The following is an 18,340-nucleotide window of genomic DNA, read 5'->3' as shown; positions in this document are numbered from 1 at the left end:
TGCATTTCTGTGGCCTGAAAACATTGAAAAGAGAAGTAGAAACAGAATTAGACATCATGTGGACTGAACTAGTGTTAGAAAGGTATGGGCTTGGGTGTCACCACTATGCAGATGACACCCAGTGTTAGCCAAATTGCCTTATTTCTTAATAAAGAGTAGGGAATTAGAATATTAAAAGACAATAATAACCTGTGTATACCAGAGTCCAATTTATCCAGATCCCCAGAAATAGACGGAGACTAGAGCTTAAATAAAATGGTTTTCTTTACTGAATAATTTCTCTCACACATATAATAAAACAATCATACACTCAAACGATACAGAGCTAGGAATTTAGATAGAAAGGTACAGAGAATGTTGCATTAGCAGGAAAATATCAATGAGAGATGATACTTTACCAGTCAGATGCAGCAAGTTGATTCTGCAGCAAAAAATGGGGAAAATACTAGGGGAGGGGTCATGTGTTAGCCAGCAGCACACGTGGTAGACTCTAGACAGCACTAGGACTAGAGTCAGCAAGTTAGGGTGGGGTCAGGTGAGTAGAAGGCAAGAGAGAGAACAATGGGCAGATGCTCTTCTTATATACCCTAGAAGTTGCTTTGGGCATGTGCCACCAAGTCACATGGTCCCCAGGAAGGTGCTGGAAGCTGCCAGTTCCTTAATGAGGTCAAAATAATGGAATTAAGTGTTGGGCAATTGATTTAATGTTCGCTAACAATGACACCTCTAAGAGTGGACAAAGGAAAAGAAAAAGTAGTCGTTTCAGGTGCTTGGCTAGCCAACAATCCGGTGATCTGCATCATCATCTTTTTTATATAAAAGATTTTATTTTTTATAAAGACAGACATCACACAGACAAAATACATAGATACATATATGTGGGAGGTTCAGTTACATCATCAATTTACATACTTGAATGTTGTTGTTCAGTCACATAGTCGAGTCCGACTCTTCGCGATCCCATGGATCACATCACGCCAGGCCCTCCTGTCTTCTCTCATGCTCTGGAGTTTGCTTAATTTCATGATCATTGCACCGATAACACTGTCTAACCATCTCATCCTTTGCCGTCCCCGTCTTCTTTGACCTTCAATCTTTCCCAGCATCAGGGTCTTCTCCAGTGAGTGCTCCTTTCTCATTTGGGGGCCAAAGTATTTGAGCTTCAGCTTCAGTATCTGGCCTTCCAGGGAACAGTTAGGGTTGATTTCTTTTAGGATTGACTGATTTGATCTCCTTGGAGTCCAAGGGACTCTCAAGAGTCTTCTCCAGCACCATAATTCAAAAGAATCTATTCTTCGGCACTCAGCCTGCCTTATATTCCAACTCTCACAGCCATACCATTGCTTTGACCTTACGGACTTTTGTTGGTGGACTTTTTATCATGCTGTTTAGGTTCGCCATCACTTTCCTCCCAAGGAGCAGGCATCTTTTAATTTAATGGTGGCAGTCACTCTGCAGTGATCTTGGATCCCAGGAACGTGAAGTCTGTCACTGCTTCCACAACTTCCCCTTCTATTTGCCAAGAAGTGATGGGGCTGGATACTTGAATAATTCATACCATATTTGTTTTTCATGTTCTACCTTGTGTTCTTACAAAAACCTTTTGCATATTTTTAAATACAGGTTTTTGTATTCCATGAAAGGTTATATATCTAACTATCTATTATATTCTTCAATCCATTTCAAAATCTAAACCATGTAGTTTGATACATACAGAAGCATTTATGTCAGTATCTAAATAATAGGGGATTTCATTACCTCATCAAATTACCTGTTTAAATCTCAATATTTGTTTTCCAAATTTCACCTTATATTCTTACAATGATATTTCACATGTGTTTACAGGAACACTCAGGCTTCTGGTGTAAAGCATGGCTTCTGCTTGCTGGCTGCTGTGTATTTCTGGCATCAGGGAGGTTGATTTGTTTCCTGCATGGGTGCAGGGGTGAGGAGCATTGTGGGTCCATGTCTGGCTGGCACACTGCTTCCTGGTGAGGCTTCCCTCAGCTGGGCACGTGTCTACAGTCTAGGAAGCTGGCACCATCATCGGGCTACTGCACAGTTCAGTCCCTGGCACATTTATTACACAGTTCAGTTTACAGACATAGTCCATAGCATTATAAATGCTGCGAAAGGCTCTTGCAGGGCAACACCAGTTCTATCTGTTGTTGGGTGACCAGTCTAGCTGTATGCCAGAAGTTCTGGTCCGGGCATTACAAGCCGTGGCTGGTTGGCTTAGACTGAGTCAATTGAAATTAAATCCAATGAAGATGGAGGTCCTGTTACTGAGTCGGGGCAGTCCGGGGCTAGGGATCCCTCTCCCAACCTTCGATGGGGCACAGTTGGTGCCAGTGCCAGAGGTTAGGAGCTTGAGAGTGCTCTTGGATGCCTCAACAATTTGGCAACAGTGATCCATGTGATTGTCACCTTGAGGTTGGACTACTGTAATGCTCTCTACATGGGGCTGCCCTTGTCCCAAATTCGAAAGCTGCAGCTAGTGCAAAATGCTGTGGCCCAGCTGTTGATGGGTCTCCCCATGCGGAAGCACATCCAGCCTGTACTGAAAGCATTGCACTGGCTGCTGAAAGCATACCAGATTCAATTCAAGGTGCTGGTTTTAACCTTTAAAGCCCTATGTGGTCAGGGTCTGGCATACCTAAGGACCACCTTTCCCCACATGTTCCCCAGAGAACACTGAGTTCAGGGACCGAAAATCGGTTAGCCCCCCCCCAGGCCCCAAGGACACCAGGCTGGCTATAACCAGGGCCAGGGCCTTCTCGGTGGCGGCTCCATTCTGGTGGAATGAGCTCCCAGAAGAGATCAGGTCCCTGCAGAAACTTTTACAGTTCTGCAGGGCCTGTAAGACAGAGCTCTTCCACCAGGCTTTTGTTTAGGGAGCCACATTATACACCAAGGAGTGTCCCTGTGCCCTGGTTTCACCACTTTCCATCTTCAGCCTGTGCCCACTGTCATGAATATACCATTACCTAAGTAGGATTTTGGATTTAATCTTTGCTGTTGCTTTTATTAGACCATGTCCCAGCGTTTTAGGAGCATTTTAACCGAAGGCGGTGTTATTTTATGTTATGTTTGTTTATGATGAGTTTTAACTGTATAAACTGAATAAAATAAATAAATAAATAAATAAATGTGAAGTTAAATTTGCTCATTTTGCTCAGAACATGAATGGTTGTAAGCACAGTTGCTGTTCTTTAAATTAGATGCTCCTGCAATCCACAGTTAATTGTAGTTTGCTTATATAACACCAGCATTGTAAACTTGTCCGAAATTATTCACAGGTTAAAACAGTGTCTCTGAATTGTCTACCTTAACACAGATGACCGTTAAATAATTTACCACAATGTGCATGTAACCATGTTGTAAGCTGGCCATCAATAACATCTTGCAGGGGTCATTTCGTAGAAAAAGAGCTAGGGGAACTCATTAGCATAACTCATTAGCATATGCCACACCCCCTGACATCACTGGAAGTGTGTCATAAGGCCACACCCCCTGACATCACCGGAAGTGTGTCATAAGGCCACACACTCTGCCCCCAACGGTCCCGGCCGCCGCCGCCGGCCTTGCAGCTCCACTGCCAAGCCCCATGAGGGGCCCGGTGGTGGACCTGCAAGGCCGGCGGGAGTGCAAGGAAGCCCCGCGAAGGCCCTCCCTGGCCCCAGGCAGGCAGGGGTGGGGAGAGGCAGGGAGGAAGCAACTTACCCTCCCTCTTCTCCTGCCTCTTCCTGGCTGAATGAGGGCCGGAAGCGGGGCGGCCGGAAGCAGGGGGCGGGGAACTGCGATCCCCCGCGATCCCCCCGAAATGACCTCTGCCATCTTGTCAAGTCTTGAAGAGAAGTAAAGGAGTGGTCTAAGCCCTGGTAACCTGTTATGGTAAATACACGTGTATCCTGCCTGTACATTAGTACATATGTTTGTGAGAAAGAGCCAACGTGCATTTGCTTTACAAATGAAACCATGGACCAGAATCTGGATAAATGTAGGGTTTGTATCACATGTTCAGCTGAACATGGGTTGACTATAACATGAGAATTACTTATCGCACATACAGAGAACAATCACATGTACACTGTACATCAATTGTACATGTGTTTAATGTAACATATGAACAGTACTCTAAAGTTTTCTCACCTCTTAATCAGGCAATACAGGTGACTGGCTTCCTTCTGATGTAATCCTAGTGGTGTGGGACCTGTCACAGAGTGTGTGTGACCCTCCCATGCTATTCTGTTCACATCAGATGTTGCCTAGATGGAAGGAGCCCATGACATAGTCCCTTCCTATTTCCCTGCGCTTCCCTGCCTAAAAGTAGTCATATGAGTTGGTCTAGACCAGTTTTATGATATGCCATGTGTTGGACTATTGGATGAAAAATTTCATGTCTCTTTTTATTTATACTTTGTCGAAATTATCTAAGAGTCCATTGTGTTTGATCTGTGACCATAATCTTTTTCTCATAGTTGTATTTATTTCAATGTTGTCACTGAATCAATTTTTAAAATCTGTCAGTCATTGTTCCTCCTTTTCCTTAGCACCATTTTCGTACTTGACCAAGTTTACCAAGCTGTGCGAATTTCCTATGTTGGAAACAGGTCTCTTTTTCCTTTTGTCTTGGAGTGCCTTCTTGTCTGCAGAAGCTGCTGGTCTCACAGGTAAGGGTTCTCACCTCCCTGAACTGGCAGTGATTCTAGAACTTCATGTCTTCGTTCTGATCCAGAGAGGAGGATGGTGTCAGGAGCACACAAAGCCTGATTTGTTTTCCCCAGGTTATAGCCTCCTGTTAAGATAAATGAGGAAGCCATTTCAGGAGAAGGAGCTCCTCTTGTGCATCAGAGCTCTGCACCCGGAACAGCCCACTCAGTTGGAGCGTATGACTCCAGAGGTGAAAAACGAAACATTTCTTTTGAGAATGAGGTTACATAAAGCTTCCAGCAGCTCACTGTTTCTATTTTCATGACAAAAAAAAATGTGTGGGTGGTGGATATACCCATCCTGAAGCACACACTAGAGAGACAATAATGAGTTTCTTCTGTACAGCTTCTATGGGTTTTGCTTATTTTTGAATGTTTAAAGCAATCTATTTTGTAAACCATCAGCAATAGTAGAGGTTCAGTAGATAATCAACAAATACTGACTGCCTTCCCAATTATGTCTGCCTGTTATCCCTACATGAACATTTATTCATGTTTCTTTTGTACCCATTGTCTAAGACTCAGAGTAGATGACATTGACAGTTCGTTGTTTTACAGCATTCTAAATGTCACAAAAGAAATGATTTATCCATATGACACTACAATTGCTGTTAATATTAATGTCCTAGGCTGCCTCTGCTATGAATGACTGGAGAATTGTGAAATCATGTCAGTCCAGGGAAGGAACAAGAGTACCTCAGAGACCAGCTTGTTTATTAGTTTTCCCCAACAGTGAAATATATATGCCCAGCTCATTCACTGACTGAGAGGGGAACTGACATTGCTAGACTACTTCATGAGGAGTTTTGAATTTTGGTACCCAGGCTGGTACTCACTAATGTACTCTGAAATTAATACAAGGGATAGTCCAAGGCACCCAGATTACTGGAAATATCTTGGAATGAGACAGTTGTACATTACACATAATGTCCTCCAAATGGTTAGGTAATTCAAGGCAATTTTCAGTCACTGCAGTGCATGTGGGGAGGGGAGTGCTCGTCCCATTCAGTCATCATGCTGCATAAGCTTTGACTATGTGATTATATCACTGGGAGCAAACAAACTCCAGCTGTACATTGGCTTTGTTTGCCTTCAGTGCCATCATTCCATAGCCAAATTTTGATTTGCTACACAGCAATCCTTATGATTGCTCTAGGTGGTTCTTGCTTGGCATGGGGAATGTAGCAAAAATGGTGCTGAAGCGGTAGAAGACAAGGACAACAATGTTTACTTCTTTTAAGGATTTACATGCTGCTCCATCCTGTGTCACTCAATAGGGAACTGCTTCTAGACTACTCTCTGACTCTGACCTTATTCAAGATGTTGGATGTGGTAAACCAGCTGAGTTAATTAAACTGTGGGATTCACTCCCAGAAGCATAGATGGCTCCAGGCTCATGGAGGATAAATCCATCAGTGGCGAACAGCCATGCTGACCAAAGGAAACCTCCACATTCAGAGGCAGTAAACTTCTGAATACTAGTGCACAGGATGGAGAAAGTGGATGTGGAGAACTTTTCCTCCTCTCCTATAATACTAGAACTCAGGAACGTCCAGTGAAGTTGTTAGGCAGTAGGTTCAGGTCAGACAAATGAAATATTTCTTCACAGCCAGTGTATGTAATGATGGCCTCAAGTATAGAAAGTTTTAAAAGGGGGGGGGACAGATTCATGGAGGATAAGTCCATCAATAGGTTCTAGCCATGAAGCCATGATGAGTAAAGGGTCCTTCCAGATACAGAAAAAGAGAACTTCTGAATACTAGAGCTAGGTGGCTGCATCAGGGAAAGGTGTTGGCTTCTGTGCCCTGTTCATTGGGAGGTGGTTGGCTGCTGTGTGAAACAGGATCTTGGCCTAGTGGTTTAAATCCCCTCTCAGTCAGTTACACCAGGCGACAATAACTGTTTCCAAGGGAGTGAAGAGGGATGGGAAGATCCCACTGTGAGTATTAAAATTTTCCTGTAATTTTGATGGATTAAATTACATTAACTCAATGGGTAACATCTTTATAACTCATAAGGGAGAAATTGATGAAGAAGAAACCAAATGTTGATACCTATGAGACATGCAAAAAAATTCTCCAGATGTGTGAATGCTGATCTGATGCCAAGTGAGAGTTAGATTCTATAATTTCTTAAAGAAAATTAATCTTAAAGCTGGAATAATATTTTGGTCTCAATCTGTTTATAAAATATGGGGAAATTGGGGTTTGCTGCAGTGGAAATATAGATGCCACCAACTTTGACTGTAGTGCTTGAGGCACAGCTGCTATAAAGGTAAATTCCATTTTTAGGCAGCTGGAACATGCTGTACAACCAACCAGAATATAATTGGCACATGTCATATTTTCACACCCCAAGTGACATATTCTCGTTTCTCCCTTCAGTCAGCTTGGAGTGTGTTTCATCTTGTTCTTTTAAATTATAAATTGTCTGAGGTCATAGCACTAATTTTGGGGTGTGGTATTGTGGACAAACTATTTTTATACTTACATAGTTACTGTACTTACATACTTACTGCAGTAAATGCTTTCTGTGGCTCAAATGTAAGCAAGTGGACAAGTTCAAATTGAATCAGAAGGTTTTTTTAAAAAAACGTTTTCACAAAATTAAACCGATGCTTATAAACAGAAGAAATCTGCTTGAAGATTTTTGAAAGGAAATTGGTTTATCATAAGTAAATCACAAGCCAAACAGACCCAGCCTTTCTAATTCTATCATTTGATCCCCCCCCCCCACTCATTCACACTATCAGTATTAGCAGATGGGGGCAGGCATTCTTTCTCAGTCTACATCACAGGGCTGTTGTGAGGATAAAATGGAAGAGGGGAGAACAACGGCCTGGGTTCCTTGGAGGAAGAATAGGATAAAAATATAACAAGGAGATAGAATAGACAGAAATAAAACAGTAGAATATGTTGCTGCTTTGGAAATTGTTTATAGGACACCCAGGGTAAGGGAGTAATACCAGATGTTCAATCAGCTAGTTTCAATATTATTTTGTTCCTAGGTGCCCTGGCAGCCAACAAATCAAACCCGATGAATCCCAATGTAATTGTAAACTGCTTGCATAAAGTAACATGTGTAATTCAGCAGTTTTTAACCACTGAAAACTTCAATTTCATAAGATGCTGACCCATTTTGTAAAAATACTGAGTCTGCTAGAATCGCCATGTGCACAGTCCTGGGGTCTGCTCTCTGTGTGCCTTCCCTGTGCCCAGCATCTGTACAATCACATTTTACACAGAAACACTCAAGCATATGGACACACATTCACAAATACACCCACCGATATATCAATGGAGCTGAGGATTCTGCTTTCCATATTTCTTCCATTATGAACTCACAGGATTTGTTGCTTGGAGATCAAGGGCAATCTTGTTTATAACTCAACACTGTATGGAACATTGGGATACAGAGAACAAAATTCAGGCTCCATCTTTGTTGGTGTTATAGTGTGTGAAGTTGAGCTCTGTTAAATTGCAGTAGTTCTGTTGTAATGACAATGACCCCAGCAAGTACAACCGAAGACACTCAGCTGTCTTTAGAACAGGTTGCCATCGCTGTGTGCTTGGATGTCATTGCAAAGTGTCAGGTCCCTGGATGAGTGCCCTAGATGTTTAACTCAGCCAGTCTTCTGATGCTTCCTGTCAGCCTGCACACTGTCAGGCTTCCTAGTTTTTATTGGTGCAGTGCAATTGCAAAAAGCCTCAGAGCGACACTCTGACATCCAGTTGTGTGGGACATTCCAATTAAAATACTTCTTGAAGGTATTTTCTCCCCAGTTTTGATTTGATGCAAACTGCCCAGAAGTACTGATTTAGGTTTATTGTGCGAAGACTCTCTTTTTACTCACAAGAAATCAATCTCAGATCATGGACTGTATTTTCTTTTACGTATCAACCATTTCCAGTACAGCACACCTGTTTGAAAGACTGCAGTTATTTTTTGCCTTGATAGGTATATATATATATATTCTGTTAATTTGTAGATTGTCCTTTGCATATGCAAGTACAAAAGCAACTGGTCTCTCACCAAAACAATTATTGTTTGAAACAAAACCCCTGTGAACTAAAGAACTAAAGATGTTTGCTCCCCTATCCTACTAAAGTTAGCTATGACTTCTTGGATATCAACTCAGTGGAATTTACTCCCAAGAAAGTATACAAAGGGTTTACAGCCTTAGTCCCACTGAAACAAGTTAATTGTAAATGACTGATATGCCATTGTTCACATTTGGAATAAGTTATGATTAACTTTAGCTAGGTTGGAATCTTGGTGTCAACATTACAGCAGTCAAAGCAGAAAAGGCTCTTGTTGGGGGATAAACAGTGCAAAAATTTAGAAGAGAAGAGATTGGATTTAGCAGTTCTGCATTCTGGAACTAGGATAGGACAGGACTGTTCTGGTTCTTCAGGTTCACAGAGTTACATTAGACTTGTCAAGATGTCAGTGATTTGTTCTTCTTGGGTCTCAGTCTAGTTTGTCATGAGTCTAACTGCCATAGAAAAGTAATGTGAAGACATGAAGCTGCCTTATACTGAGTCAGACCATTGGTCTACAAAGGTCAATATTGTCCATCATATATATATTTACTAGCAGTAAAGCCCGTTGTGGAAATAAATACAACGAGATCTAGAAAGAGGCTCTGGGGGAGTGCTCTGGCTTTGGGCAAACAGTGTCATTTTGCTGTGGTGACCTCAGCAGGGTATAATGGCAGAGTCCACTGTTTTCTCCAGAGGAACTGATCTCTGCTCCCTGAAGAGCAGTTGTAATTTTGAGTGATCTGTAGCCCTCACCTGGAAATTGGCAACAATTGTTACCTAGGACGAAATGGCTGGTTTGGAGGGTGGAGTCTATGGCATTCTACCTGTCTGAGGTCCCACCCCTCCGCAAACCCCACCCTCTCCAGGCTCCACCCCTCAAATCCCCAGGAATTTGCCAGCCTGGAGTTGGCAACCCCATCTCCTTCGCAGCTAACCATCAACCTACCATTATCTGCCCCTTTGACTTCAGCTGACTTCCGCCCTCCCTTCTGCAGAGCAATTGTAATTTTGAGCGGTCTCCAGCCCTCACCTGGAGATTGGCAACAATGGTTCCCCATGAGGGACTGAGTGGTTTGGAGGGTGGAGTCTATGGCATTGTACCTATCTGAGGTCCCACCCCTCCTCAAACCTCACCCTCTTCAGGCTCCATCCCTCAAATCTCCAGGAATTTCCCATCGGGAGTTGGCAACCCTATCAGGATTGGCCCCAATATGTTTTCTCCCAAAGGGCAAAGTAGGTGACTGGACCAAACTTAGTTGCCTACCAACAGGCACTGAGGGGAAAGTAGGGTTGCCAGCTATAAGGAGGGAAATACCTGGAGTTTTGGGGGGTGGATTCTGTAGAGGGCAGCATTGGGGGGGCGGAAGGACTCAGCAGGTATAATGTCATAGGGTCTACCCTCCAAAGCAGCCATTTTCTCCAGGGGAAACTGATCTCTGTCATCTGGAGATCAATTGTAGCAGTGGGAGATCTCCAGGTCCCACCTGGAGATTGGCAACCCTAGGGGAAAGTCAGCTGCACAGCAGGGGGTTGAAGAGAATGGTTTGATGGGTGCTGGGCCAAGATTGGCAACAATAGTTCCCCAGGAGCAAATAGCTGGGTTGGAGGGTGGAGTCTATGGCACTGTAACCTGTCTGATGTCCCCCTCTCCGGCCTCCACTCCTCAAATCTCCAGGATTTTCCATACCTAAAGCTGGCAACTTTATCTCCTCCCCTCTCAGTAGCCTCTTATTTTGCCTTAAATTGGTTTTGATGCCAGCAGAGTGAGAAAATGCCAGAGGCTCTGGGTGGGTGCCTCATCGTAAATGCACCAAACAATTCCTAAAGATTTGCCAAAACACTACTCTGTCGACAAATTGCAGCACTTTGAATTAGCACCAGAGCTTTAAGAGCTCTCCAGCTGTCACCTGGAGACTGGCAACAGCTTGTTTGGAGGGTGGGGAGTATGGCATTGTATCTGTCTGAGGTCCTCCTCTTTCTCTTCCTCCTCCTCCTCCTCAGACCCCACCCTCAGCAGGCTTCATTCCTAAACTATCCTGGAAGTTTCCAACCTGGAGTTGGCAACCCTATGTCCTTTCCAGGCAACCATCAGCCTAACATTTATCTGCCTGTCTGTCTTCAAGTTTACTTCCCCCCCCCCAGCCTCTGCCTAGGGAAAGCAGCTGTCATCATTCTCCTCTCCCCCTATGAGGTATGTTAAGGTTGAAAGTGTGTGAATGGTCCATAATCCCCCAGGCAGCTTTTAAAACATGATCCTGGGACCTACACACCACCAGACATTCCAACTGCCTTGCAGGGGGGGGGAGTATGAGGTGTGGAATGGAGTGAAGTCCAATCAGCTTCCATATGCAGAAGACCTTGAAGGTTCCATATGCAACTGACATTCCAACTGCCTTGCGGGGAGGGGGGTGAGTTTGAGGTGTAGAATGCAGCGAAGTCCAATCAGCTTCCATATGAAAAAGACCTTGAAACGCTGGGCGGGACTGCACAAAGCAGCCAGTCAACCCAGCCAGCGTCTTCTGAGTGGCAGTTCTTCCGGCCTAACACTAAAGGCGGGCATTTTAGAATGTTCATATAGAATGTTCTTACTCAATTATATATAAGGAGAGATATGTTTATAAAAGGATAGGGACACAGAAAGAAAATAAGGAAATAGGGGTAATACTATTTAAATTATATATTACAAGGATGATCAAAAGTCTTAATAAAATATAACATTTAAAATGTGAATTTCAAATATAAAATATTCAAAAATACTTTATATATCTCAATATATCTTTTAACTGTTACAATTACATCTATCAGGTGTTTAGGAATAAAAACGGATTAATGGGACCATTTTGTTTAGGTATTCATCACGTATGGTCATTTACTGAGCTATATAAATTAGTTTAGGAAAGAAGCAAGTACCATCGACCATTGCTATACTCTGCAGTATCTGGTAGATAAATATACGAGTTCTGGAGAAGGCATGCTGGCAACTGCCTTCATGGATCTTAAATCAGCATTTGATACAGTTTCTAGACCCAGTTATGGGGAAAGCTGAAGAAATATGCCATTGAATCACATCTCCTTTACCTAATTCAACAGCTTTACAGCAACCCTACTGCCTGGGATTGATGCAGGGAGTCAGGACAGCTGTTGGTGGTATTTATCCTAGATAAAGGAGTTAAGCAGTGTTGTATACTTTACACCCCTGTTGTTCAATTTATATATCAATGACCTTAGAACCTGACTCCTGAGAGCTGCATGTCATCCTCTACACCTAAGTGCAAAGTTCCAATCCTTCTATATGCTGATGATGCAGCTATTTTAAGAAACTAGGGCCAGGACTTTCTCGGTGGAGGCTCCACTCTGGTGGAATGAGCTCCCAGAGGAGATCAGGGCCCTGTGGAACCTGTTGCAGTTCCACAGGGCCTGTAAAATGGAGCTCTTCTGCCAGACCTTTGGAGCTGCCACCACTACTGACATCTGATAGCCTATAACAAGAGAGCCCTGACCCCCTGGATCCTCCAACTACTGCCCGAACTGATCGCCCAGAATAACCAAAGAAGATAAAGGAACTGATTGTATGATGAGGAAACTAAGCACTAGCACTTTATTATATTATTATATTTATGGTTTTAAGAACTCTTGTGTATTAACGGATGTTATATTTTATATTACATTGTTTTTATGTAAGCCTCCCTGAGCCAGCCTCAGCCGGGAGGGCAGGGTAAAAATCTAACAAATAAATACATTATAGAGTGTCCTATATTTAACAAGATGAGGGCTAACTTATTCACCCCTTTACTTAAAAAAACGGAATTGCTTAATGTAAGAACCCAAGTGACATGGCTATTATTGGATACAAACACCCTTCCAGTGGCAATATTTACAGGTGAAATAATTAAAGTAAGCTAGTTAACTTAAAATCAAAAAGATTGCTACATTTAACATTAAATTTTGCCATAGCAATGTATTTAGAACAGGTTGCATGGAATTTTAATATGTTAGATTATGGCTTCAGATCCACTTCATAGGCTTCCATTACTGAATGGTTGATGAATGAACCTTCGTGCCCCCAGTCAGCTTGCCAGCTTGCCACTGCTCCTCTCCAAGCAATTAGAGTCACAGATGCCAAAGTGTTCTCATTGCTTATTACTGCTCATAGCAGGTGTTGCATGCCTAGAAGCTTACAGTTACCAAATGGAGGACTGGGGAAGATCACCTTGTCACTTTGTGGTGCATGAATGGAGCTTCCACGCCCTTCCAACTGTAGTCGGAGAGTAGAGTTGTGCCCCATATCTTTTGGTTTCAGTTGCTAAATTACAAAACTTTTAAGGTGGACCGATCCCTGAAAGGGAATGCCATGTAACCTACATTTACCAAACAGTTGGAAAATTCTAGTCCTAAATGGCGCTTTCTTTCTGAGAAAAACTCCCCACTGCCCATCTGCAGAAAACTCCCTTGAGGACATGAATCTTCTTTCTTTTTATTTTAGAATTTGTTTATAAATTAATGCATGCTCTCAGTAGGCCATTAAGAAATGTAATGATTTATTTGTATTATGTCTTTCAAATGTCATCAGTATTATAATGTAAGAAGTGTTGCCATTCTGTGTGTTCGGAGTGTTGTATAGTCTCCCTTACACAAGTGTCTAGAAGGAAGTGTTCATTATATGTGCACATCATCGCATATACAGCTAAGAAACCCATCCCAGTTCTTTTAGGCTTATTCATTATCAAAGAAGTCAGCGCAGTGGGAGTTTTGCTACCTGCAAATAGACTCGCATCACAAGACCTTCATCTTTTTTATTATCAGGTTTGGGGGTTTTTACCCCCTGTCTATACTTTTATAATAACTTTTGGAGAGACAATTTCTATTGTACCCACTTGCCATTTTTCAGTTTTTACTTTTGTGCCATGACTAATTTTAATCCTCCATCCATGCTGCTGCCCTTTTTCGTTGTATTTCAGGAATAGTGGCAGGTTTGTGGGTTTTTTGTGGAGTAACACAGGCCCATTATATCTACAAGTCTGTCAGCAGACTCCAAAATGAGAACTAAACAGTGTCAATGATGATGATCAAATAAAGCATATAATAGTAGTGTTCCTTCTAAGCTGAGTTAGTGTGAGCTAGCTCACAGTTTTTTAGCCTCTGGCTCACATATTTTTGTCTTAGCTCCAGAAGGATAGCTCCAGAGCAAACTAATTTATGCAGTGGCCAAATCGATCGCTCACAACTTTAATGCCAGTAGCTCACCAAGTAGAATTTTTGCTCACAAGACTCCATAGCTTAGAGGGAGCACTGGTGTGGGGAGGTGTCAGCAAATTAATTGTAAATTCTCAGGTATGTAAGAGAGGGAAATTACCAAGTTGCAACAATAATAAAATCAATATTTCTTTTGCATTTAATTTTGTTTCTGTTTCCTTGGTAAATGAGTGTTCTGCTCAGTAGAAAATTCCAAGGAAGGAATTATTATTTTAATTTCCAGATGATGAAGGTATCACTGACTTTTAATGAGCAAACAACTAGGGAATAATTTTTCTTTGATAGACGCCACCTAAGTGGTAGCACCTTGAAAGAAGAGCAGAATTTTCTCAGAAGGAATTAGTATTTTCAGTAATAAGTCTTCCCATAAAAATTAGCATTGTTTATAGCCCACATACAAGAGACATGAACAGGCATGTTGTCTTCAAAAGAAAGGCTTAAGCATTTGTTAAATCTGTTCAAAAAGAAATTGATGCCAATCGGTATGTATGGTTCGGTGTGGTCTAATCCATATGAAGGCTGAATACTGAAATTCAAAAGATTTAGGTTTGGGTCCAAATAGCTCTTTGGCTAGGCACCCAAAAAGGTTATACAGTGGATTATGCAACCTGCGTTTACAAAACCCAATAGAGATGGGGTCCTTTGTGAGCAGCAGGCATGGGTGAGATGGAGTGAAAAAGTTGACTGAATTGTACCCTTGCACTGCTTCTTCTTCTCTTACTTCTCTTCTTAGGACTACAATCAGTGGACTTAGGAGGTTTAACTCTGCTTAGGGTTGGATTTCAATTTGGGTTTCAAGTCCCATTTGATAATTGTTGCTCCAGATAATAAACTTTTGACCATTTACTCTTCAATATGTTTGGGGGTAGACACTGAATGTTTCCCATGTGCTGAAACTCTGTATGCTGCCCCCTACTGAAATCTGAACTGGCACACCGGGAAGTTCTACGACAAACGTATATTTTGCATTAATTATCCCAAGGCTAATGATATTTACCAAATATCATTTACCAAACATTTCACCAACTGATATCCCATGTTGACAATGGAAGCTCAGGTTGCAATAAATCTTTCGGGCTGCAGTTTTATACACTCTTAATTAAGAGTAATCCACAATAGAATACCAGATTGTTATGTGATATCTCACTATTATGTGTTTTTCACTGAATAATTGTGCAACAAGTTTGAACAGTTTTTAGAGTTACTTTAGACTAGAGATCTATGGATGTGTATGTTGAACTAAATATGTAACAGTGCAGTGTTAGAGGGAAGCATTCTGACCTCTGGCTATTTTTATCAAGTCTACATTCTAGCATATTCAAAGGGTGCTATTGTAACACACTCCTTGCAGCTTTCTAAAAGTATTTAACACAATTTAATTAGCGTTCAGTCAGGCTAATCCTCCCCCTCTTCTCCCTTTGAACACACTCTAGAAAGGGAATAGAAGGAGCTGACTCTGTTTTTTTCTTCTTTGTATTTCAGGAATAGTGGCAGTCCTTTTTTGTGGAGTCACACAGGCCCATTATACATACAACAATCTGTCAGCAGACTCCAAAATGAGAACTAAACAGGTAGAGTACCAAGTCTCTCCCCTCCCACAGTCCTCCACCCCCACATGCTTGCTTACTTTGTACCTTCTGCTGAAGTAATGAGAGTATAGCAATACTGACAGTATAGCTGGAAGGGATTTCATTAATGCAAAGAGTAAGGCTTGTGTCTTCATTAAGGGAGAAGTATACTGGTGCTGACTTTGCCAGGAAAACATTAACAATTCTTCAGCTAAGCAAAAGTTTTGAAGGGGCATCGTTTTCCTTGAAGGCCATAATCATCCAACATCAATCTTAATGATGGAAATACACAAAGCCAGTAATATTCCGTTGTACTTTTTATTGACTGGGGCGGTAATCCAAATAGATAATTTAAGGCTGTTCAAAGGCTTGCTCATATCCAGTAACAATTCTGATTCCCCCCCCCCACATTGAGAAACTGATGTACACACATACCTCCCCCCCCCCAATGCCATATCACAAACTACTTGGAAATCTCAGTTTCAAAAGTGGTTTGCTATCCAACAATATAAAGATATTTCTTTTTAAAAATAGCGTATCCTACTTTTATGGGAATAAAACCTGTTTGAATAGACCTGAGTAAAATTCTGAGCAGACTTTTTTAGGATTGCTCTCTAAATCCCCCTTGAACGTACAAAACTAGCAGTGTAGTCCTTAACAGATTTATACCCTTCTAATGTGCCTGGGGTATTTTAAGACTTCAGTGGATTTAGAAGGGTGCTGGTATCTTAGCTCTTTGGATTCTGACCTAGTAGTTTTTCTGCTTTTCTGCCAGGTAAGTGTTTCTGTGACAAAAAAAAAGGCAATTGTGTTTTTCAGACCTCTTGTCTAATGCCAGAACACCAGATTCTTTGGCAAGGGATTATTATTGAACTTTCTCCTCTTTGGCATCTGCTGTTCTAGTAGCATCAAAATGTTCCTCCTATCACATTTTCAATCTTTAAAAACACACAATCCAATTAGTAGTTTTAATTTATTCTTTAGTTCCTCCTCAGATCAGCCTAATTATTTCTACCAGACTTATCAGGCAAAACCTTTATTTTTTCATTAATGTAAAATTCAAAAGCTATCCACAGTCTTACGTACATGAGAGACATGCAGGTGTTCAAGGGATCCAGTTTTTCATCACCACCTTTCCCAAAACTACATTTTAATTCAAGTTAATAATCACAACACTGTAGTTTAGGGGTGTCAAACGTAAGGCCCGAGGGCCAGAACCAGCACATCTAGGGCTTTTATGCAGCCCGCAAGCAACTGGTACAAGGGAGGGAACAGGAGGCTGCTCGGGGGCAGAGCCACTCCACTTGTGGCTTCAGCATGGAAGAACAACCTTGTCTACAACAGTCAAGCATAACCCTTCACTTCAGGGACAGCTTCACTGGTCAGTTGGGAGCCACAGCAGCTACATTCTCACTTCTCCATTTGGCCTGCAGCTCTGGAGATGCTGTCCCAGATGGCCACGGGGCTCAGCGTTTGCACATGGGGGGTGCAGACAAGCAGATGGTCCTCTGTTGGGGCTTGCTGGCAGCCAGCTCCACCACTGTATTTGTGACCACCCCCCATGCAGAAGCTGTGCTTTGGCCAATGGGGGGCATTCCTTGGTAGTTTCTTCCACAGGCCTAGTCCTGCCACTGAGCACACAACTCGACAGTTGTGCCTCATTCCCCCCTTGACCGCCTAGCAGCCTTCAGGTGTAGGTGGCTGTCACCTTGTGGGGGGGTGTTGCTGGTGATCTCTAGTGATACTGGGTATTGGGTGGCCTGGGGCCTCTGCCACATGCATGGCCTTGTGCACATGGTGCCCACTTCCCCATCAGATGATCCTGTAGCCTTTGGCCCAGGACAGCTGCTACCACATGGAGATGGCATGGCTTCTCAACTATCTCTGGCTTGAACCCCTAGCATCGCCCCACCATGGATCACCTGGCGTCCTTGGCCACAGTTGGCTGCTGCTGCACAGGCATCTCCAGCTTATTGGGCTTTGCTTGGCCTAGGTCCCACTGTGCATGTGGCCTCAGACCTGTGCTGCTGCCCACCCACCCCGCTTCTGCAGGTGGGGGATTAGTTCAGCTTGTCTTCCCAGTCCCCTTCCATGGTGGCTTGAGGGCAGGGGGACCTCACAACACCCAGCCACTTTGCATTTTACCCTGGGGCTCATAGCATTGGTGGCGGAAGCAGGCTGTGGAAGGGGGTTCCCCCCCTCCAGGCAGCATGGGAGTGTCTGCCCAGTACTGCAGTGCTGGCTCTCCAGTCTGCCCAAGTGGGTTTTCCTCTGCTCTCCCCTCCCAGCCCACAGGGCCTTGCAGTGAGGACACATCAACTCAGAGCTTACTATCTGTTGTCCTTTATGAAGTTTATATCTCCAGTACCTGGCATTACATTTAATAGCACACATGACCTGGCTTGGCAAAGTGACAGTTATGTCAGATCCAGCCCTCATAATAAAAGAGTTCAACACCTTTGCTCTAGTGCTTACAACTACCCACAGGAGAGCCAGTTTGGTGTGGTGGTTAAGTGTGCGGACTCTAATCTGGGAGAACCGGGTTTGATTCCCCACTCCTCCACTTGCACCTGCTGATGTGACCTTGGGTCAGTCACAAGCTCTGGCACAGCTGTCCTTGAAAAAGAGCAGTTTGTGTCAGAGTTCTCTCAGCCCCACCCACCTCACAGGGTGTCTGTTGTGGGGAGGGGAAGGGAAAGGAGTTTGTAAGCTGCTCTGAGACTCCAAGTGAAGGGCGGGGTATAAATCCAATCTCCTCCTCCTC

General features: G+C 43.0%; 1 protein-coding gene across 1 annotated transcript in view; it reads left to right on the top strand.

Moving 5' to 3' along the window:
• The window catches only part of LOC107115033 (sodium/hydrogen exchanger 9), a gene marked incomplete at both ends in the record, with an annotated part of 121,704 nt that overhangs the window by 53,397 nt on the left and 49,967 nt on the right, over positions 1-18,340 (top strand). Inside the window, 2 exons of the mRNA XM_015416643.1 lie at positions 4,568-4,673; positions 15,491-15,579. Coding sequence (XP_015272129.1) covers positions 4,568-4,673; positions 15,491-15,579 — 195 coding nt within the window. The remainder of the gene's footprint in view (positions 1-4,567; positions 4,674-15,490; positions 15,580-18,340) is intronic.

Source organism: Gekko japonicus, unplaced genomic scaffold (assembly GCF_001447785.1).
Source record: "Gekko japonicus isolate JY-2015 unplaced genomic scaffold, Gekko_japonicus_V1.1 scaffold2840, whole genome shotgun sequence".
NCBI lineage: Eukaryota > Metazoa > Chordata > Lepidosauria > Squamata > Gekkonidae > Gekko > Gekko japonicus.
Note: the sequence above shows the minus strand (reverse complement) of the source record. Positions and strands in the feature narration are given on the sequence as shown.